Raw genomic sequence first — 22,396 nt, 5'->3', positions numbered from 1 at the left:
CAAAAATCTCTTCCAAAAATACAAAAATTAGCCAGATGTGGTGCATGCATGTAGTCCCAGCTACTCAGGAAGCTGAGGCATGAGAGTCACTTGAACCTGGGAGGCAGAGGTTGTAGTGAGCCAAGATTGCGCCACTGCACTCCAGCCTGGGTGACAGAGCAAGATGCTGTCTTTAAATAAATAAATAAGTGGTATCCCTGAAAACACCCTTGCACTTAAATAAATTCTATCTGACCAGGTGCAGTAGTACATACCTGTGAGGAGTCCCAGCTACTCAGGTAGCTGAGGCAGAAGGATTGCTTGAGCCCAGGAATTCCAGACCAGCCTAAGCGACATAATGAGACTCTATCTCCAAAAAAATTTCTGAGAGCACCATGTCTTATACAATGTTACAAAAAAAAATTACAAATGGAAGAATTTCTATAAAATAACTTGAGTGTTTCTTACATTTGAATTTAACTTCTCTTAAAGAACTATAAACTTGTATCAAATTTTTCTACTTTTGTTACTGTTGAGCTTTTTCCTTGCTTTTCTTAAGTCCAGATTTTCATATCTATGTACTAATCCATGCTTTTATGTGTCTAAAAGTATACATTGTTACTATGTTAGCTATTTTTATATTTAAGAAACTATAGATTACTAGAGCTTACAGGAAATACATATTTCAAACATTGCCAAAGAAAATGCCTTTGAAAATTCTTTTAAATTATATGCTAAAAACCCAAAGTAAAAAAAAAATAGATACAGAATGAACCTTAAAAATAACCAAATTCAGTTCAACTGAAAACCTGTAAGCAATTTTTTTTTTTTAAGAGACAGGGTCTTACTCTGTCACCCAGGCTGGAGTACAGTAGTGCAATCATAGCTCACTGTACCCTCAAACTCCTGAGCTCAAGCAGTCCTCACACCTCAGCCTCCCAAAATGTTGGGATTATAGGTGTGAGCTACTGCATCTGGCCAATTATAATTTTTTTAATTTAAAAGCAGGTTTTGCTTGAATGTATTTGCAAATTCCATTAAGGTGTTAATACTTTGTATACTCCCAGCCAGGCACAGTGGCTCATGCCTGTAATCCCAGCACTTTGGGAGGCTGAGGAAGGTGGATCACCTGAGGTCAGGAGTTCAAGACCAGCCTGGCCAACATGGCAAAACCTCATCTCTACTAAAAATACCAAAATTAGCCAGGCATGGTAGCAGCCGCCTGTAATCCCAGCTACTCAGGAGGCTGAGGCAGGAGAATGACTTGAACCCAGGAGGCGGAGGTTGCAGTGAGCTGAGATCACAGCACTGCACTCCAGCCTGGGTGACAGAGCGAGACTCCGTCTCAGAAACAAACAAACAAACAAACAAAACTTTATATACTCCCACCTACCTCAAGCACATAACAAACACCTCTAAAATATTACAACCATAGAATTTTAGAGCTAGGGCGAATCCTAAATAACATCTTACATTCTTCTTCTTGCAGAACAATGAGCACATAAACTTCTAAATTTTTCTCCTTTGGGAAAGTGATTTTAAGCCCTTCTGTGGCTTCCAAAGAGAAATGGCCCCAAGGTCAGTGGGCATCATGTGCCGTGAGGCTGGCAGCTCATTATACAAAACCTTCCCACCCTCTGAGCTGCTCCAAAATGGAATAGCTTCTTCAGGAAAGTGGAATTTTCCATCCCTGAAGGTTTTCAATCAGAAGCTGGCCGATCATGTATTGATATGTTCTAAAAGGACATAAAAGCATTAATAGCTGTTATTAATTGAGCCTAAATTATTTCTGGCACAGTGATGGGTTTATTTATTTACCTTTAATCTTTACAACAACCTTGCAATATACAGATGTATCACCCATTTATAGATGGGGCAGTCAAGTGACTTGTCTCTGGTCGCACAGCTAATTAGTGATAGCAAACTTAGCAACATATACCTTCTTTTGAGTAGTGATTTTTATTTTCCTATCACGCGGCCCTGAGGAAATGTAAATCCTTTCTCTAGAAAAACACTGACAAGTACAATTTTGATACAACTACAAGGGTGTTTTACAACTAAACCAGTGGTTCTTAATCCTGTTTTATAATAGAAACACCTAGGGAGCTTTTAAAAAGTCACAAATGCTAAGACCCTCATCCCAGACCAAATAAACTGGCATCTAGGGATGTAGATCCCAGGCAAGTTTTTTTTTTTTTTTTAATTGAGACTTACCGTTTAAAGTTAAACCATGGATTAAGCCAGGGTTTCTTAAAAGATTAAGTCTTAAGCAGTAAGTCTCAATCAAAAAAATAAATAAATAAATAACTTGCCTGGGCTCCACACCCCTAGATGCTAATTTATTTTGTCTGTGATGGGGATCCTAGCATCTGTAATGTTTAAAAGCTCCGTAGGTGTTCGTATTATGAAACAGAGTTGAAAACCACAGGTTTAGTTAGGTTGGATGACCTATAAAGTACATCTCAGTTCTTATAATACAGTAACATACAACAGCAAATCCATTCTTTCTGATCTTTCTTACATAGTAGTTTGGTTTTGTGCCAGTGAATGAGTCATGGGAACACTCCTTTATCCATCACCATACATACTGACAACTGGAGGCCTGCCTCTATGTATATATGTTTGGACATTTCACTTGGATTCTATGGACTGCTTCCTTACTGTTAAATTGAATTCAATCCCACGAATATCTATCAGGGACCTATTATGCACCAGATGCTACATGAAACTGGGATATAAAGAAAAGCAACAATCATCTTGTGCAATGGAAAAGTCATAATTTGGTAATCTAGACTGCTCTCTCTAGTGCTTTCCTGTTTTTAAAGTCGCATGATTTTTCATAAAAGAACTCTGTAGCTTGCACCCAGCTTTGTTGGGAATCCATGTTCTTTCTCGAGGTGATACAAAATGTAAGTTGGATATAAGTACTGTGTGAGTTAAGATACAGGCTCAATTACTGCAAGAAGTTCTCTTTAGCATAAGAATCTGTGTGTGGTCAGTTGGGGGATGATATGGTGTCCCCAAAGTGTCACAGACCCGAGCACCTCTTATCTGATTACTATACTATTCTTATTTGATTACTCTACCATCCTCAACTGGTGGCACCCATTCTTTGGTTTAAGAGGGCTGCTTCAGTTATTACGAACACATCTGCATTCCAAGCAGTGGGAAGGGGAAGGCAGGATCTTTCTCCTTAGGAGAATGACCTAAAAATTATACATTCACTTCTGTTTACATCCCATTGACCGGGACTTAGCCTACTGGCACACTACCTTCAATGAGGCTAGTAAATGTGGTCCTTAGAATAATTGGATACCTAAGTCCTCTTAATGTTCAGTTTTCTTATAGTAACCCCTTATTTGTCCTTTTCTACTTCCTTCCTTTTAAAATCACTGGTAAGTGTGTAATTGAATAAGTCTTTTTTTAGTCAGTATTAAATGATGGTGATAGTGGTTGGGCACTGTGGCTCATGCCTGTAATCCCAGCACTCTGAGAAGCTGAGGTGGGTAGATTGCTTGAGTCTAGGAGTTCAAGACCAGCCTGAGCAACATAGCAAAACCCCATCTTTACTAAAAAATACAAAAAATTAGCCAGGTGTGGTGGTGTGCACCTGTAATCCCAGGTACTCAGGAGGCTGAGGTAGGAGAATCACCTGAGCCCAGGAAGATCAAGGCTTCAGTGAGCCGAGATCCAGCCTGGGTGCCAGAGTGAGAACCTGTCCAAAAAAAAAAAAAAAGAAGATAGTAATAGAAAAACTGCAGGAGAAAACAAAAGAACATCCATAGAATCGTTGCCTATCAGCTGTTTGATAAACACTTTAAGTTTGTAGCATTCTTCAACTATTGACTTTCAGTTCTACCTCCTTCTCTAATTAGCCGCGTGACTTCAAATATGTCACTTGACATTTATGCTTGGTTTTCTGCAAAAAGAAAAAAAGTAATATTTAACTGTCAGGGTTGTTCATGTGATTGAATGAATTTATGGATGTGAAAGTGTTTTGGAAACTAGAAAGCCCAGTGCATATGCACAATGGGTGGTATTGTTTTGTTGTTACTGCATACTGCACAATGCCCTGTATTGAGACACAGCTTTCCACTGACAGAATCTTGAGGTGTTACAGTTACAGTTACAGTTTTGGAGCAGTTACCTGGGTCCTATTTCTAGACTCCAGGGGCAGCCTGACTCTTCCAGCTGGGAATAGGTTCCCTAGCCAACTGCAGATCCAGAAGGCGGGTCAGGTTACTACCTATATTTCTTAACTGCCTGTTAAATAAGCAAGGAGTCCTTTTGGTTTTTCTTAGTTTATGAATGTATGTATGTATGTATGTATGTATTTTTGGAGACAGAGTTTCATTCTTGTTGCCCAGGCTGGAGTGCAACGGCACAGTCTCGGCTCACTGTAACCTCTGCCTCCTGGGTTCAAGCAATTCTCCTGCCTCAACCTCCAGAGTAGCTGGAATTACAGGCATAAGCCACCATGCCTGGCTAATTTTTGTATTTTTTTTAGTAGAGATGGGGTTTCACCATGTTAGCCAGGCTGGTCTCGAACTCCTGACGTCAGGTGATCCGCCCGCCTCAGCCTCTCAAAGTGCTGGATTTACAGGCATGAGCCACCATGCCTGGCCTCTTAGCTTTTTGATATTAATATTCATTGGAGGTACTGTCAGCAAAAATCCAGAATTACAAGTTAATTTTTCCCACACTCACACAGTAAAGGCCCCATACCTTCACTGAATTACAAGTTCACTTTCTACCCTGAGTTTCTCATGTCTTCAGTTTTGCTTTTCTTTCTTCATTCATTCACTTGTTCATTCATTCATCAAGCACTTTATTGAGTCCCTACTATGTTCCAGGCACTGGGTATCATAGGTGAATAAAGCACAGTTCCTTTATGTGAATTAAATGTCACTGATGCAACTGGCATTTACTAGGCTTTCAGTAGATGTTGGTTTTCTTTGCCCCTCATTTTGCTTAATTAACCTACCAAATGCGTCTTTGACTCTAGTGTCAAAGACACTAGAAGAAATGGAGAATGTTGATGCTCTAAACATCCCCAGCGTAGATTGCTTTTCAATGTACACAAGACAGATAAGTCACTTCAAAGTCCATAGATAAAGGGGCTTCTTGCGGATTTCATCAGAATGAGTAGAAATTGCAAAATAATTTTTGTTTTGCCTCCCACCCCCAGCTTCATGTGCAGATCACACTGACAGAGTATCTTCAGCTTTTATCTTTCCTCCCTTCCTTGATCTGCCCTTCATCAAAGCATTTTAGTTGTTAAGTTAAATAGGGAAGCATGAGGAATGTGCATAAATTATCCTAACTTCTTGCCACCCTCCAACCTTATATTCTCAGAAAACATCATTGGAGTGCACCATTGTTTTGGCAACAATACACCAGTTTGAAGGTATTTTCTTGTTACCTTTCTCTTTTTTGATATTCATCTAATTTTCCTTTCTTTTGTAGGCTGTCAGCCAGATGAAACAGCAAAAATATCCAACAAAAGTCTCCTTCAGTTCACAAGAGATACCGTTAGCACCAGATTCATCATACCATTCAACAGACGCAGACTTCACAGGCTATGGTATGATTCTTTCCCTGAGCAGATCTGGCTCATTAAGCCTTAGAGAGGGATCATAATGTCCTAAAAAGAGAACTGGACCAGGAGGCGGAAGCCTGACTTTGGATGCTTCCTCTGCTTCCTTAGCTTTGGGGCTGGGATAGGCCACTTCATTTCCTACACCATTTTCCTCCTCTCTGCCGTCGCTATTGCCTATTGCTTTTTGAATATAAAAGCACGAGAACAGAAAAGGACCTCAATAGGTCAGGAGTTCAAGACCAGCCTGGCCAACATGGTGAAACCCTATCTCCACTAAAAATACGAAAAATTAGCCGGGCATGGTGGTGCATGCCTATAATCCCAGCTACTCAGGAAGCTGAGGCAGGAGAGTCGCTTGAACCCAGGAGGCACAAGTTGCAGTAAACTGAGATCGCACCACTGCACTCCAGCCTGGAGTGACAGAGTGAGATTCTGTCTCAAAAAAAAAAAGAAAAGGACCTTGGTAAATGTTATTTGAATCTGAGGCTTCTGTATTATTCTTCTGTGATCTCTACAAAGGGTCATATTTAGGTCTTGAGTAATATCTCTTTAAAAATCCTATCAAACCCAATTTTTAGTCCTGCAAATGTTGCTATAAGCTGTTTGAAGAATGTTGATTTTCAATGCTTAACCAAATTGGTATTCACATTCTCTCTTTAAATTCCTGGCTTGAATTATGTTGACTGGGGGTTGAAAATAGAACTTTATGATGAATAATAGATATTTCTATTTTGCTTTTTTTTTTTTTTTTAGACAGAGTCTCACGCTGTCACCCAGGCTGGGGTGCAGGAGGGTGATCTCAGCTCACTGCAACCTCTGCCTCCTGGGTTCAAGTGATTCTCCTGCCTTGGCCTCCTGAGTAGCTGAGATTACAGGTGCCCACCACCATGCCCGACTAATTTTTGTATTTTTAGTAGAGACAGGGTTTCACCATGTTGGCCAGGCTGGTCTCAAACTCTTGTCCTCAAGTGATCTGCCTGCCTCAGGCTCCCAAAGTGCTGGGATTACAGACGTGAGCCACCGTGCCCAGCCCTACTTTGTTTTTGTGCAGTATACATCAGTAAAAAACCCTTTAAAAGACAGTACTCACCAATGGCAAAGCATAACCCTACATTAATTTAGCAGTCCTGAAATCTTTGTGGTATTTGTCTTTTATATATTTTTTCATAAATATTAACTTCATAAAGTTCATCTGGCAGGTACCATTTTAAAGCACTGTAGTTGTACTAAAACACTTGATACATGTGGTCAGAAAACTATGGCGCGTGGGTCAAATTCTGGCCTACCAGCTAGCTGTGTATGGTCTACAGGCTAAAAAAGGTTTTCACTTTTTTTTTTTTTTTTTTTTTTTTTTGAGACGGAGTCTCGCTCTGTCGCCTAGACTGGAGTGCAGTGGCCAGATCTCAGCTCACTGCAAGCTCCGCCTCCCGGGTTCACGCCATTCTCCTGCCTCAGCCTCCCGAGTAGCTGGGACTACAGGCGCCCGCCACCTTGCCCGGCTAGATTTTTGTATTTTTTTAGTAGAGACGGGGTTTCACCGTGTTAGCCAGGATGGTCTCGGTCTCCTGACCTCGTGATCCGCCCGCCTCGGCCTCCCAAAGTGCTGGGATTACAGGCTTAAGCCACCGCGCCCAGCCGGTTTTCACTTTTTAAAGGTTGAAAAAACACCAAAGAACATTTTATCAAAAATTCTATGAAATTCATATTTCAGTTTCCACAAATACAGGTTTATAGACACTCACTTATTTATTTCTGTATTGTCAGTGGGTTTTTTCACACTATAATGATGGCGTTAAGTGGTCGCAACAGAGACAGTCTGGCCTATAATGCCCTAAATATGTACACTTGGCACTTTACCAACAGTGCATGCTGACCATGGAGGTAGACGAGCTGAGTTTTGGTAATATATATCACTTATTTATACTCAGATGACAGAAATTCAGCATCCTTCCTGGTTTTCATTCTCATGGTTAAATAAATAAATAAATAAATGAAGTTCATCATCCTACAGTTGAATCTATAGATATTTTATTCATTTACTCATCTACTTACCACGCATTTATTGAGGACTTGGTATGAGCCAGGTTTGGGGCTGGATTCCATGAGAGAAGTAAATAAAAAGACTGACTCAGGACTGGCTAGGGTGAGGCAGACGTGGAGGAGGGAAAAGAAATTCCATCTCCAGGATGTCTCACCAGGTATTTTTTCTCTCTTCTTGCTGAGGAGACTATGCTAGTCATTTACAAAAGCAGTATAAGCTTTTTATTTATTTATCTATTTATTTATTTGAGACGGAGTTTTGCTCTTGTTGCCCGGGCTGGAGTGCAGTGGTGTGATCTCGGCTCACTGCAACCTCCGCCTCCCGGGTTCAAGTGGTTCTCCTGCCTTAGCCTTCCTAGTAGTTGAGATTACAGGCGTGAGCCACCATGCCTGGCTAATTTTGTATTTTTAGTAGAGACGGGGTTTCACCATGTTGGTCAGACTGATATCGAACTCCTGACCTCAGGTGATCTGCCCACCTCAGCCTCCCAAAATGCTGCGATTACAGGCGTGAGCCACCACACCTGGCCTAAAAGCCATATAAACTTTTTAAAGCACCCATGAAAGTGTGCCACTATCATATGTCGTTTTTATTGTACATTAATGGGAAATGTAGTATAAAATACATATGCTGCAAAAAGATTTAGAGACAAATTTGGTTTACAATTTAATATTCTGCCTTGCCTCTATCTTACCTAGAGCCTGTTTCTTTTTGTTTTATTGGCAAGCTTTTTCTGTAAAGAAGTCGATAGTAAATATTTTAGGATGTGGTCCACACAGCCTCTGTGGTAGTTTCTCACCCCTGCAATTGTAGTGTGCTAGCCACCATAGGCTGGCCATAGGCTACTTCTAAATATGGCACTTTTTATGGTTGTGTCACTGAATTTCTTGCTCTTAACCAGGAGGCCTTTAGATTGATCAATCCCATATGGACAGGAACAGCAGATATATGAATATCCACAATGTGCCAGACTCTGGGCTGGGCACCTCACACACACTGTTCATTTAGTTTCTCTAACAGCCTCTTTAATAGAAAAATAACATTTTTCTGATGAGAAGTGAGCTCCACTTTCACCCTCCTGTTAACTTCCTGCTTAGGAACTCAACTGTGGCTCTCTGCCACTCCAAAACTTTTTCATCCCAAAGACCATGATTATCACTTAGTTAGAGCAGAACCCCCACAGGCTTACCTACAGCCTGTTTTTGTTTTATACCAGTGATTGACAAGCTTTTTCTATAAAGAAGTAGATAGTAAATATTTTAGGCTTATGGACCACACAACCTCTGTTGCAGTTACTCACCCCTGCCATTGCAGTATGCTAACAGCCATAGGCTAGGCATAAATGAATTAGTGGGTTTGTGTTCCAATACGACTTTATTTACAGACACTGAGATTTAGACTCATATCATTTTCACATGCCTTGAGACATTATTTTGCTTTTGATCTTTTTTCAAGCTTTTGAAAGTGTAAAAGCCATTCTTGATCCATGGGCTGTAGTCCGCTGACCCCTGCTTTTACATAGGTTTGATGAGCATTGGGATCTCATCTCAGCTCTGTGCATTAGCTGCAGCTGACCAGCAGATGGGGCCCTCTCTCATCAGCCCTTGCCTGAATTGTATCATAACGTAGGAAACAATACTCATGGTGATCAAACTCAGTGATCAGAAAATATGACATTCTCTGGAGATTATGATTTGAATGAGCATCTCTTGAAACTCTTCAACATTTTGAATGTTTTGAGGTTTTGTTGTTGTTGTTGTCATTTTTAGACAGTTTCACCCTTCTTGGCCAGGCTAGAGGGCAGTGGCACTGTCTCAGCTCACAGCAACCTCTGCCTTCTGGGCTCAAGCGATTCTCCTGCCTCAGTCTCCTGAGTAGCTGGGATTACAGGCATGAGCCACCACGCCCAGCTATTTTTTGTATTTTTAGTAGAGACGAAGTTTCACTATGTTGACCAGGCTGTGCTCGAACTCCTGACCTCAGGTGATCCTCCCACCTCGGCCTCCCAAAGTGCTGGGATTACAGGTGTGAGCCACCACACCTGGCCGAATGTTTTGAGTTTTTAATAGGTTAGGTTCAGTTATCTGGAAAATGCATGTAAGTAGATTTTATGCTGGATAAACAGGTGTTATTAAACATTTTTTTCTTAGCCTATAACCATTTTTTCCCTCACTCTTTGGAAAAACCCAACCTAAAACAATTGTTTTTAAAAATAAAACTTTGTAAAAAAGCAATAACTTTTAAATAAACTTTTCCTCTATGAACCCCACAAGTAATTTTAGAGTCCTGTGTTTATAATACATTTTGCCTTACTATATAATATATTTGGGGATAAATTTTAGATAATTGTTATTTTCAGGTATTTCATACTTTATCAATTATATCCTTTATACATCTTAATAATTTAATTCATCTGATATGCTCTAATTGAAAGTATTTAGGCACTGTTTCTTAATTAGTATTCTATAGCTCAGAATCTCCTGTTATACCAGCCTTTATTCTCGTTGTAACATAGGCCTTCATGAACCTAAACATTTAATCATTGTAATTTTTCCATACAGATTTTCATGATGTATTTTTAGATTTTAAAACTTTTAGCCAGGCGCAGTGGCTCACACCTATAGTCCTAGCACTTTGGGAGGCCAAGGCGGGCGGATCACCTGAGGCCAGAAGTTTGAGACCAGCCTGGCCAACATGGCGAAACCTTGTCTCTACTAAAAATACAAAAAATTAGCCAGGCATGGGGGCATGTGCCTGTAATCCCAGCTACTTGGGAGGCTGAGGCAGGAGAATCGCTTGAACCCAGGAAGGAGGTGGAGGTTGCAGTGAGCTGAGATTGCACCACTGCATTCCAGCCTGGGCGACACAGTAAGACTCTGTCTCAAAAATATAAATGAACAAAATAAGATTTAAAACTTTCAAGTAAAATTGATGGGTTGAGGGGTGGGAGTTATCATTTTAATCTCAGCAGTGTCATCCCTGGCTGAATAGGCAGGAATGACCCAGCTTTTTGCTTCGTGGTGTTTGTCATGTGCAAGCCCCACACTCCCCACGTGATGGAACGTGCAGGCTGAGCTGCAACTCTTACTTGCCCGTCATGCTGTGTTCAATTCTTTTCCAGGTGGTTTCCAGGCTCCTGTGTCAGTGGATCCCGCAACGTGCCCCATTGTCCCTGGACAGGAAATGATTATAGAAATATCCAAGGGACGTTCAGGGCTTGGTCTCAGCATTGTGGGAGGAAAAGACACACCTTTGGTAAGTTTCTAGAAGTAAAATGTATCCAGTCACAGAACTAGTTGTTGAGGTTAATTTTGACCCTGTACCATGACTCTGCAAGACTTGCCTTTTTCATAGTATGAGGAGAAAACGTGATTATAAGTAGATGTGCATCCATAGTCTAGCTAGTTTTCAAGTTTTTCTCAGTGTTTAATTTTCATCAGTGCTGGGCGCAGTGGCTCACACTTGTAATCCTAGCACTTTGGGAGGCCAAGGCAAGTGGATCGCTTAAACCCAGGTGTTCGAGACCAGCCTGGGCAACATGACGAAACCCCATCTCTACAAAAAGTACAAAAATTATCTGGGTGGGCCGAGTACCATGACTCATGCCTGTAATCCTAGCACTTTGGGAGGCTGAGTCAGGCAGATTACTTGAGGTAAGGAGTTCAAGACCAGCTTGGCCAACATGGTGAAACCCTGTCTCTACTAAAAATACAAAAATTAGCCGGGCATGGTGGCACACACCTATAGTCCCAGCCATTCTGGAGTCTGAGGCAGGAGAATCACTTGAACCCAGGAAGTGGAGGCTGCAGTGAGCTGAGATCATGCTACTGCACTCCAGCCTGGGCAACAGAGCAAGATTCCATCTCTCTCACACACACACACAAATTAGCTGAGTGAAGTGGCATGCACCTGTATTTAAGGGGATGCCTCGCACATAGTAAATGTTCAGTAAGTAGGAACTATTGTTATTCTCGTCATCATTATTTAATGGAATGGTAGATTAAAAGTATACATCAGGCCGGCATGGTAACGAAGGCAGGTGGATAGCTTGAGGCCAGGAGTTTGAGACAGCCTGGGCAACATGGCAAGACCTCATCTCTACAGATAACGTTTTTTTAAATTAGCAAGGCGTGGTGGCACACACCTGTATTTCCAGCTGCTCAAGAGGCTGAGGAAGGAGGATCACTTGAGCCCAGGTGTTTCAGGCTGCAGTGAGCTATGATCATGCCACTGTACTCCAGCCTGAGCAACACAGCAAGGCCCTGTCTCTGTTAAAAAAAAAAAAAAAAAAAAAAAAAGTATACATGAATTATTCCAGCCCAGCAATTTAGGATTCATTTTACACTGACCATTTTCATATCTACTCATGATTTTTTTTTTAGAAATTGGTCTAGAATGTTACTGTTTCCTGGCATGATTGATTTTTTATTTTATTTTATTTTTTTTAATAAATAGAGATGGGGTCTTGCTATGCTGCCCAAGCTGGTTTTGAACTCCTAGGCTCAAGCGATCCTCCTACCTTAGCTTCCCAGAATGCTGCAATGATAGGCATGAGCCACTATGCCTAGCCAGGATGATTGCTTTTTCATTATTCAGTACCTTTTGTTTATCACTACTCAGTAGCGTGATTAAAATGAAAACTTTTCCTGGGTTTTGACTTACTCAAGACGTGATTAATCAATGCATGTGTCTCAGTGTGTGTGTGTGTGTGTTTAATACCTGCATATTATACAAAGTTAAATTGACACAAAAGGAAAATTGTGTGTGTGTGTATTTAATACCTGCATCTTATACAAAGTTAAGTTGCCATAAAAGGAAAAAAGTAAAAAATAAATCTCCCCCCTACGTTTTTGCCCTAGCTCTGCCCTTCACTACCAATCCTTCGTAACACACCAGGGCCTCTCCCTAGAGACAATCACTCGTTAATGAATATGTTTTAAATGAATATTTTGGTATTTCTTTTGCCCATTTTATTTAGTAAGCAATAAATTGTACATGCCAGATAACACAAATATATCAGGGTCTATAAAACTATTTTTTTCCACATTGGGCAGGAATATAACATTTCTGTGGTGGTACTGTCGGGGGTGGGGAGATCCTATTCTACTTTTGTGTAATAAATATTAGTCCCCTAAAGCACTAGGAAACTCGAGAACAGCATAGGCGATTGAAACTAGGGTCTCAGCCGGGCGCGGTGGCTCAAGCCTGTAATCCCAGCACTTTGGGAGGCCGAGACGGGCGGATCACGAGGTCAGGAGATCGAGACCACCCTGGCTAATACGGTGAAACCCTGTCTCTACTTAAAAATACAAAAAACTAGCTGGGCGACGAGGCGGGCGCCTGTAGTCCCAGCTACTCGGGAGGCTGAGGCAGGAGAATGGCTTAAACCTGGGAGGCGGAGCTTGCAGTGAGCTGAGATCCGGCCACTGCACTCCAGCCTGGGTGGCAGAGCAAGACTCCGTCTCAAAAAAAAAAAAAAAAGAAAAGAAACTAGGGTCTTGATGATGCAGGAGTTTTCTCTTGACCCCTTTATCAGACTTGCCACAGGGGTACTCCGTTTACTTGGACCGCCGCACTCAGCCTGTTGTGGGAGGGAGCGCATGAGAGAGCAAGTGCAGGCCCCAGCTGGCCGCTTTGGGCGTTGGCAGGAGCAGGCTCTGTGGGGGTTCCCTCGGCCAGACCAGGTGGGGGTGCCTGTGACCCCTGAAGCCCCAGAGAGTATGTTACAATGCTCAGCTCCGCCGTACCTGGACAGCGGTGCATTATCAGTTCAGTGGGCCCCTTGCCTGTTGCATTGGGGCAGCTGCTCCCCGCCAGCGAGGGCAAAGGGCCAGCGTGAGAGCCTTTTTTGGGTACCCACACTGGGTGAGTCCCAAGCTCTTGTCCGGCGTCCGAGAAGAATTAGGTTGCACAGACACTTGAAGGATGGTGGAGAAGAAGAATTTTATGTAGCAATGGAAGTGGCTGTCAGTGGAGAGGGGAGCTGGAGAGGGGACGGCACAGGTGGAGTCTTCCCTAAAGTCCAGCCGGCTGTTCTCTAAAGTTAAGCCGTCTCTCCTCCAAAGCCCAGCCGTCCCCCTAAAGTGAAGTTGCTTCTCCTCAGTCAAGCCACTTCTCTCCTCTACCAAGTGAGTCTCTGAGGTCTTTGTAGGCACAGGATGTGGGGCTGGGTGGGCCGTAGGTAGTTTTGGGAAAGGCAACATTCGATTGGTAAAAAGATGTTACTCAGGAAGAACCAATCAGGAGAGAGCACACAAACAGGGATCGATGTTATCACTTTGGACCAAGGGTTTCAGGCTTCTAGGCTCAAAGGTGGGGTTTTGCCGGGGATCTGCCCCTGTCTGCCTAGAATTTCTCTGCCTCCTGTCCCGATCATTAATGCCTTTTACATGTTTGCTGGTCATGGTCCTTCCCTTTCCTACCTTTGGACCGAGTCTAGAAAATCCTGGCTTTGAGCCCCACCCTGCTAGTGAACCACCTCACCTGAACCTGAAAGAATTTTGTCTCCTTCAGCTTGATAAAAGTACTGGTAAAATTTTTCTCTGGAGTTCATGATAATTTGAAATGTCCTTGAATTCTCCTCTTGCCTTTGCAAGCAGGAGCTGCTGTGTGGCTTCATACATACAGGAATTTGCTCTGTGCTGTATCTTCTATTAGTATTTTTAATAATTCTTTGTAATTTTATGTCATCTGGTCTCTGAGCAGTTCACAGAAACACTTTGACTAGCACCAGCCACCCAGCTAGCTCCCACTTTATGGAGAAGCTCTCACATATCATCAACATAGGACCAGACCAGACCATCGTTCCCCAAACCTACATGTGCACTCCAGCACCTCGGACTTTGCCCTGCTTCCCTGAATTTGCTGTCTTCTGGCCTCCTCCCGCTCCCATCAAGCTTCTCTACCTCCTCTAAGCCACTCCTCTCCATGAAGTCTTCCCTGGGTTTCATGATCCGTCCTCAGCCAAACTCAGAGGTGATGCTGACCATTCCTCTCTTTTAGATCTCAGTCATATTCCCTCTCTACCATTTACTAGCTGGGGCAGATTTCTTAACCTCTCAGTCTATTCCGTGCTGTATTTACCAAGATAATAATACCTTGTAGACTTACTAGGATGATCAAAGAGATGAGCTTCATAGGATGCTTAGCAAACAGTGAGCAACTGCCCATGGCACATACCTTCTCCAACTCTCTGTTTTCACATATGCAAAATGACCTTAATATTCCTGACTTGTTGAGTTATGGTGAGGATCAGACATCTTATAAACAGTGAAATATATGTGTGTATATATATATTCATCAAACCAAGGCCCCTAGTATTCAGAAACTACTGGTTGACCCTGAACATTGGGTGATGGCTCCTTCCCAAGGCCTGTTTCCACGCTTTCCCGAGGAGGTGTTCCTGAATATTAAAAACAATAATCCTGGGAAATTACAGTTTAAATTCTGTAGTGAATTCCCTCATAACAGAAAATTAACCTTCTGATTATTTTTGTAAATATAAGTCTTTACATTGCTTTTTATATGGGAATAGATTTCCTGTAGTAAATCGGAAGAGTTTGATCAGCACATCCAGCCTAGCTGAATGAGTTGTGGTTTTGCTTTTGCTGCTGTTAATCTGACTTTGTTTTACCTGGATTGGTTGGCATACCTGAACAAGATGTGTCTGTGCTGCTCTTGGGTCTTCAATATTGCCTTCGTTTGTGCTGCTGGCTAATAGCTTGAGGGTTTCCATTGAATTCCATCACTTCCTACAACCTGGATGTGAGGCTGTTTGCTAAATACTGTACTCTCCTTTCCCTGCCACCATGAGGCAGCCAAAAAAAAAAAAACTATCTAGAGCTTCTTGAGGTTCGTAATATATAGTTCTGCCTTTTGAGACTGTAAATCCCATTGTCCTTGGAAGAATAAGCACCACTTAAAAATGAGGAATGGGACACAGCTTTTATTTCTTAACCTCAGGTACCTCATCAAAAGCCATAAGTTAGACTCAGGAGAAATATATAGGCCTGTCTGTCATTTCAGTGAGGCTGAACAGCAGGGGTTAGAAAGCACTTTAACAAATAAAGCTATTATTTACCACAATGCAAATCTTTAACTTTTCCTTTTTTTCCCCTTCCAAATGTTGACATGGAATGTGCAACCTAACTGATATTGTAGGTTACATTTTCTAATCAGGTCTTGGGATGGCATCCAGCTAGCAGAAAGTTAGCAAAGATGAGAGCGTATCAAAGGCAAATGGTGGAAAACATTGAGACTCAGTACAGAGGAACCTTTGCACATTTGGTTAGGTGATGCATCCTGACTCCAGCTCTGGCATGGGGAAAGAGGACATCCTGAGTTCTGGTGACCCTTAACATCTGCTCCAACCCTCCCAATTAAGATTTCTGTGTCTTCTTTGTTGTGTGTCCAAGAGATATTTTTGCTGTCTTTAGAGGAATTAAGTCTCTGCGACCTGATCTTGACACCACATCAGTCCTCTCTGCTATAAATAGTTTCTCTAAAGCCAAGACAGATGGTTTCTGAGATCACAGAGGGAGATCTCACTTAACATCCCATTGTGTTTAAATCGACCTTTTAAAATGCCGAGGTAATGATGAGGGTGAACCTCTTGGGAAGGTTTATAAGCACACCTGGACCCAATCCTCAATGACAGACTTCTGCCTGTTGTTTAATCTTGTGATGTTGCTCCCAGGCTTGCCTTTGGTGGATGTGGCTCTTCTGTGATAGGTTGCATATGTTTGCTCAAGGGCTGCATTTTGCTTAGTGCTAAGTATACAAAATTGAGTGAGATAACCCTGTCCTCAGAGAGCTCACACATCCTCAGTCATCGTTATTGACTTTTAGTGATTATGGTCTAATATAGGAGATAAACCAATGAAAAGTCATACTAATGACTATTAAAATAGGCGCTTCCTCTGGAAACCAGAAAACAGTAGAGCCATGGCCCCCACTTTCTAGATTTAATTAATATAAGCTATTTGTTATGTTTCTTATAAGCCAGGAAGCCAGATAAGGCACATTGGATATCAGAGGTAGTATATTAATTCATAATTTTTATTTCCTTCTATCCATCAATCCATCCTTTCATTCTGTCTTCTATCTCCCTCCACCCCTCTGGTCTTGTCAGAGTGTTGAATTTGCATGAAATCCTACAGCTTAGAGAACTCATCCTACTCTGTCAAATGAAAGACCAAGGCCTCTTACCTTTTCTGATGTTTGCATCGTATTCCTTAAACTGCTCCCTGATGTCCTTCAATGTCCGCTTCTCAGAAATGTATACTTATTGACTAGAGGTTTTATCAGCAATATCCTTAGAAGTAAAAGATAGCTCTCTAGACTCATTCATTGGGGTTATTATCAGGCTTGGGAATTATAGAGAAGAAAAACTTAAGAACTAAATCCTTTATCTTGGATTATTGGTAGACTTGAACTGTTTTTGGAATTGAACAAATGAAGCGGAGAAAGAATGAGAATGGGGTCTCTAGGACCCTCTTTCTATGCATTTTCCTTCCCTGAGATCCATTGCCAGAGATCCCAGGCTATGAACGAGATCCCAGGCTATGAATCCCAGGATATGAATGAGAATGGGGTCTCTAGGACCCTCTTTCTATGCATTTTCCTTCCCTGATACCATTGCCAGAGATCCCAGGCTATAAATAAGGGATTCTACCAAACCTAAAAGACACCATAGCAGAGTAATGATGCTGGTTCTTTGGCATTAGAATCTTAGATCTTTTACTGTGGGACCCTGGGCAAATGACAGCTTTTCTAAGTTAAATCTGCGTCTTCATTTGTTCCACTGTGGTGATAACAAAAATCTACCTCTTAAGATTGTCATGTGAATTAAGATAATGAATATAAAGAACTTTGCCCAGTCCCTATGTAAACTGAGTTCAGTTATTATTAATTATAAACATTTGTATTAAAGTAGATCCTTAACTATCTTTGTCTGTGTGTCTTTGGTATATTACCCGCACAGTGAAATATGGCTTTGTTTCTAGACAATTGCGTATTTGTTTTTCAACATCGAACTTTTAAAAAGTGATTTGGCCAGGCACGGTGGCTCACACCCGTAATCCCAGCTCTTTGGGAGGCTGAGGCATGTGGATCACTTGAGCCCAGGAGTTTGAGACCAGCCTGGGCAACACAGTGAGACCCCATCTCTTATTATTTTTAAAAATAAAATAGGCCGGGCACAGTGGCTCATGCCTGTAATCCCAGCACTTTGGGAGGCCCAGGTGGGTGGATCACCAGAGGTCAGGAGTTTGAAACCAGCCTGGCCAACATGTCCAAACCCTGTCTCTACTAAAAATACAAAAATTAGCTGAGCATGGTAGCACGTGCCTGTAGTCCCAGCCACTTGGGAGGCTGAGGCAGGATAACCACTTGAACACAAGAGGTGGAGGTTGCAGTGCACCAAGATCACACCACTGCACTCCAGCCTAGGCGACAGAGACTCTGTCTCAAAAAAAAAAAGAAGAAGAAGAAGAAGAAATGAAGTGATTCAAGGCCAGGTGCAGTGGCTCACACCTGTAATCTCAGACCTTTGGGAGGCTGAGATGGGAGGATTGCTTGAGGCCAGGAGTTCTAGACCAGCCTGGGCAACATAGCAAGACCCCTGTCTCTTCAAAAAAAAATTTTTTTAATTAGCTGAGCATGGTGGTGTGTGCCTATAGTCCCAGCTACCTGGGAGGCTGAGGCAGGAGGATGGCTTGACCCTGGGAGGTCAAGGCTGCAGTGAACTATCATTGTGCCACTGCATTCCAGCCTGAACAACAGAGCAAGACCTTTTCTGTTAAAAAATAAAATAAAATGTGATTCAAGCACTATTCCCTTTTTAGATTTAGATATTCTTAATGATAAAAAGTCCTGCGAATATCAGAGTTGGAATTTTTTTTTTTTTTTTTGAGACAGAGTCTCACTCTTGTCATCCAGGCTGGAGTTCAATGGTGCAATCTCAGCTCACTGCAACCTCCACCTCCCAGGTTCAAGCAATTCTCCTGCCTCAGCTTCCCACATAGCTGGGGTTACAGGTGCCCACCACCATGCCCAGCTAGTTTTTGTATTTTTAGTAGAGATGGGGTTTTGCCATGTTGGCCAGGCTGGTCTTGAACTCCTGACCTCAGGTGATCCGCCCACCTTGGCCTCCCAAAGTGCTAGGATTACAGGCGTGAGCCACTGTGCCTGACAAGAAAATGACATTTATTTATTTATTTATTTGTTTATTTGTTTATTTATTTATTTTGGAGCCAAGTCTCACTCTGTCACCCAGGCAGAAGTACCGTGGTACAATCTTGGCTCACTACAGCCTCCGCCTCCCGAGTTCAAGTGATTCTCCTGCCTCAGTCTCCTGAGTAGCTGGGACTACAGATGCGTGCCACCACGCCCAGCTAATTTGTTGTATTTTTAGTAGAGATGGGGTTTCACCATGTTACCCAGGCTGGTCTCAAACTGCTGAGCTCAGGCAATCCACCCACCTCAGCCTCCCAAAGTGCTGGGATTACAAGTATGACCCACTGTGCCCGGCCAAAAGTTAGAATCTTGTCATTTCTCTCTAAATTTCAAATCCACATTTTTTTCAATCACCTGATTTAATCCCAATTTAATTCGTTCTTATTAAACAAAAGTTCTATAGGGCAGATACATTAGCAAGAAATATCGTGGTAGACATACTGTCTCCCATTTGGGTACTATGTGGCAAAATTCATCTATCTAGAAATTGAAATAAAGAATACCTGTTCTTTAGCTATAACCATATGTTGTTCTGAAGTGACCTCACTTAACCCCTCATCATGTTGCATTCTGGTACTGCTTTTGATAATTTCAATGTAGGACTACAGTAACTTAAACCACTGGATGTTTTTGAAATAAGCAGAATGGAAAGCTATTTTATATTTGATTAAGTGTTTTATTTTGTTATTCCCCTTGACATGAACTTTGTACAGTCTATTTCATGAGGAGTGTGGTTTGCTTTGGCGTGTGATCCACCAAAGCCAAGCTCCTTTTATTGTTATTGCTTAAGTCATATATTTTTATACAAAACATCTTATTACCTTAGTTTTATTTTAAAATCAAAGCAGAGTTTGCAAAAAGTCTATGAATCACAGTGAAAGAATGTTAATGAATAGTACCTTTGAATTTCCAGATTTGGACATTTCTGGTCTTAAAGAATATGGATATAAGCAAAAATATTATGTAAGCTAAGTCAAATTTAATAAATAAGAACCAAATGGAACTGTGGGGACTTATAAAATATAATGCAAATCTTATACCATTTCCTTAAAATAAGTCTATATTTCTGTATGAAAAATTATATTCATATTGATAAGTATCAACTTTTTGTTAAATGAAGACTTGGGTAAGGGAATTCCATTTTAAATAAATATAAAACCATTTCTTTTTTGAGCTTAAGAAGAGAAAACTTGTTCAGTCTTGAAATGTAAACCATTTTAGTATATTTATAGCAGTTCTTATATTAGCCATGTATTGCTGTGATTTTATTTCACATATTAGTTACCTGTAAATATATGTGATAGTTTGCAGTCCCTGAGTCTGGGTTTTAGGGTTGCTTGCATAGTCCATTGCGTTAAAAAACACACGCACAGCCAGGCACAGTGGCTTATGCCTGTAATCCCAGCACTTTGGGAGGCCAAGGCAGGATGATCAGTTGAGGCCCAGAGTTCAAGACCAGTTTGGGCAACTTAGTAACCCTGTCTCTACAAAAAATTAAAAAATTATCCAGGTGTGGTGGTGTGTCCCCTCTGGTCCCAGCTACTCAAGAGGCTAGGCAAGAGGATTGTCTAAGTCTGGGACCTCAAAGCTACAGTGAGGTATGGTACTGCCACTGCACTCCAGCATGGGTGACAAACTAAGACTCTGTTTCTCTTTTTTTTATTTTTATATTTTAAAATAATTATATAGATGGGGTCTTACTCTGTTGCTCAGGCTGATCTCAAACTCCTGGGCTCAAGCAGTCCTCCCGCCTCAGTCTCCCAAAGTGCTGGGATTATAGGCATGAACCACTGAACCTAACTTAGGTTCTGTCTCAACACACACACACACACACACACACACACACACACACACACACACAGAGAGAGAGAGAGATTAGTATTATTTCTTCCAGTGTAACTGAGTATTTAATCTTTTTTATGTCAAAAGAGCCGCCATTATTTATTGCTGTTATAATGCTCACTTATGTTGTCTATAGCTTATTAGCTGAGAATGTTTCAAATATTTCAAAACAGTAGGTACTGAACATTATAATCCATTTTCTTCCTTCTTGAGGGATTTTGTAAATGCGTATTAGGATATATAGACCAACTCTGTGTTTATTTTATAGCAGAGTTTTGTAAGGGTCAACTGAAGTCTGACTGTGTTGTGAGATTTTGGGGAAAATCTGTGCAGTAAACTAATTTATTATTTGTGAGCTGAACAGAGTATCCAGATTTTTTAAAACTATGATTTCAAGTATGATTAGTAAGTTCCTTTGACCCTTGCTGACTTCCCTTGTACTGCTATAGTCTCTCAGATTTTCTGAACAGAAACAATTATCTGTTCAGCCTATGGAACTGGCAGGCAAAACAACATCAACTCGGCAAACACTGTGTATCTTCGAAGGCAATAATCTTTTATTGTGACTCATGGTGGGAAGGCAGTACATTAAATGTATGCTTGAGTGTTAGACTCATCCAAATTGTAAGACTGTTAAAAATAAGAAAAAACATTATCTTTAAGTATAATATTGATCGACTATATTCTGCCTCAGGTCCTATATGCTCTTGTGAGATACTGAAATTAAGTAGTGCTTAATCTTTTGCTTCTAGTGAATCAATGAGGTGATACCAAATAACTCTTTATAGCAAAGAAGAGAAAAGTTCATGGTCCAAAGGTGGAGAAGAAAAGTAACTTTCCAACTCATCTTGAATCATCTCTGCATTTTACTTTTGTAATTGGTTCAAAAAATATAGATCCACAAAATGCATTGACATATAGGCATAAAAATACGTGCCACAGCATAGAGGAAATGCATTTTAAAGTTTCCCATCCTTGGGTTCATCAACCCCTGCCTCATTGTGGCAAGGACAATAGAGAGCTGCGTTTGTCAGCATGAGTCCTGTCATCTCTATTTGAGAAAGCATTTGTCTGCATTTCTGTCTTTCACATTGTGCTCCCCAGTTTTACTGTAAAGTATCACCAGGGAAAAGCAACAGTAGGAGTTATAGTCGATTCTCATTGTTCTCAGGAGTTGTATTTTATAAAGTCAAGGCAAACACTGATTAGTGAAGGGTGAACCATTGCTGCTAGGGGAAATGCAGAGGCAGGTTCTACCAAGCTTCTAGTCAACATTTTCAATAACTCATCAATACATCACTTTGCTTTATGTGTGTTTCTGCTTAAAGACACCTTATTTAATATATAGTGTTGATTCATTAACATTGAACACATGACCAGCAGCACTAAAACTCATGCCTGAACACAACTTATCTAACACACATACTTTCTCAATGAAGCGCATCCTCGTCTTATTGTACTTAGGAACACTGGACAGAACCCCAGCACTATGCTTGGGTGCCATTTTAAACAGAAAAAGCACAAAAATTTAAAAAAAAAAAAAAAGACACTAAGTAGACCATGAAAAGGGTTCTTTACCCGTTCAACTATGGAGCTGGCAAGCAAAGCAACATAAAGCAAGAAGTATGGGAACTGAAGCAAGAAGGGAAAGTAACACCTTTTTCAACTCCAGCTGGGAAAAAGGAAATCAGAAGACTCAA

The 22,396-nt window shown here is 41.3% G+C and overlaps 1 protein-coding gene across 4 annotated transcripts in view; it reads left to right on the top strand.

Annotated features, from left to right (window-relative positions):
- PATJ (PATJ crumbs cell polarity complex component) overlaps positions 1 to 22,396 on the top strand; it is a 427,780-nt gene that overhangs the window by 335,640 nt on the left and 69,744 nt on the right. For all 4 annotated transcript variants that reach the window (XM_010370672.2, XM_030912915.1, XM_010370673.2 and 1 more), the window contains 2 exons: positions 5,446 to 5,563; positions 10,741 to 10,874. In XM_010370672.2, coding sequence (XP_010368974.1) covers positions 5,446 to 5,563; positions 10,741 to 10,874 — 252 coding nt within the window. The remainder of the gene's footprint in view (positions 1 to 5,445; positions 5,564 to 10,740; positions 10,875 to 22,396) is intronic.

The sequence above is a fragment of the Rhinopithecus roxellana genome, chromosome 12 (genome assembly GCF_007565055.1).
Source record: "Rhinopithecus roxellana isolate Shanxi Qingling chromosome 12, ASM756505v1, whole genome shotgun sequence".
Taxonomy (NCBI): domain Eukaryota; kingdom Metazoa; phylum Chordata; class Mammalia; order Primates; family Cercopithecidae; genus Rhinopithecus; species Rhinopithecus roxellana.
The sequence above is the reverse complement of the archived record's forward strand: the minus strand, read 5'-3'. Positions and strand labels throughout refer to the sequence as shown.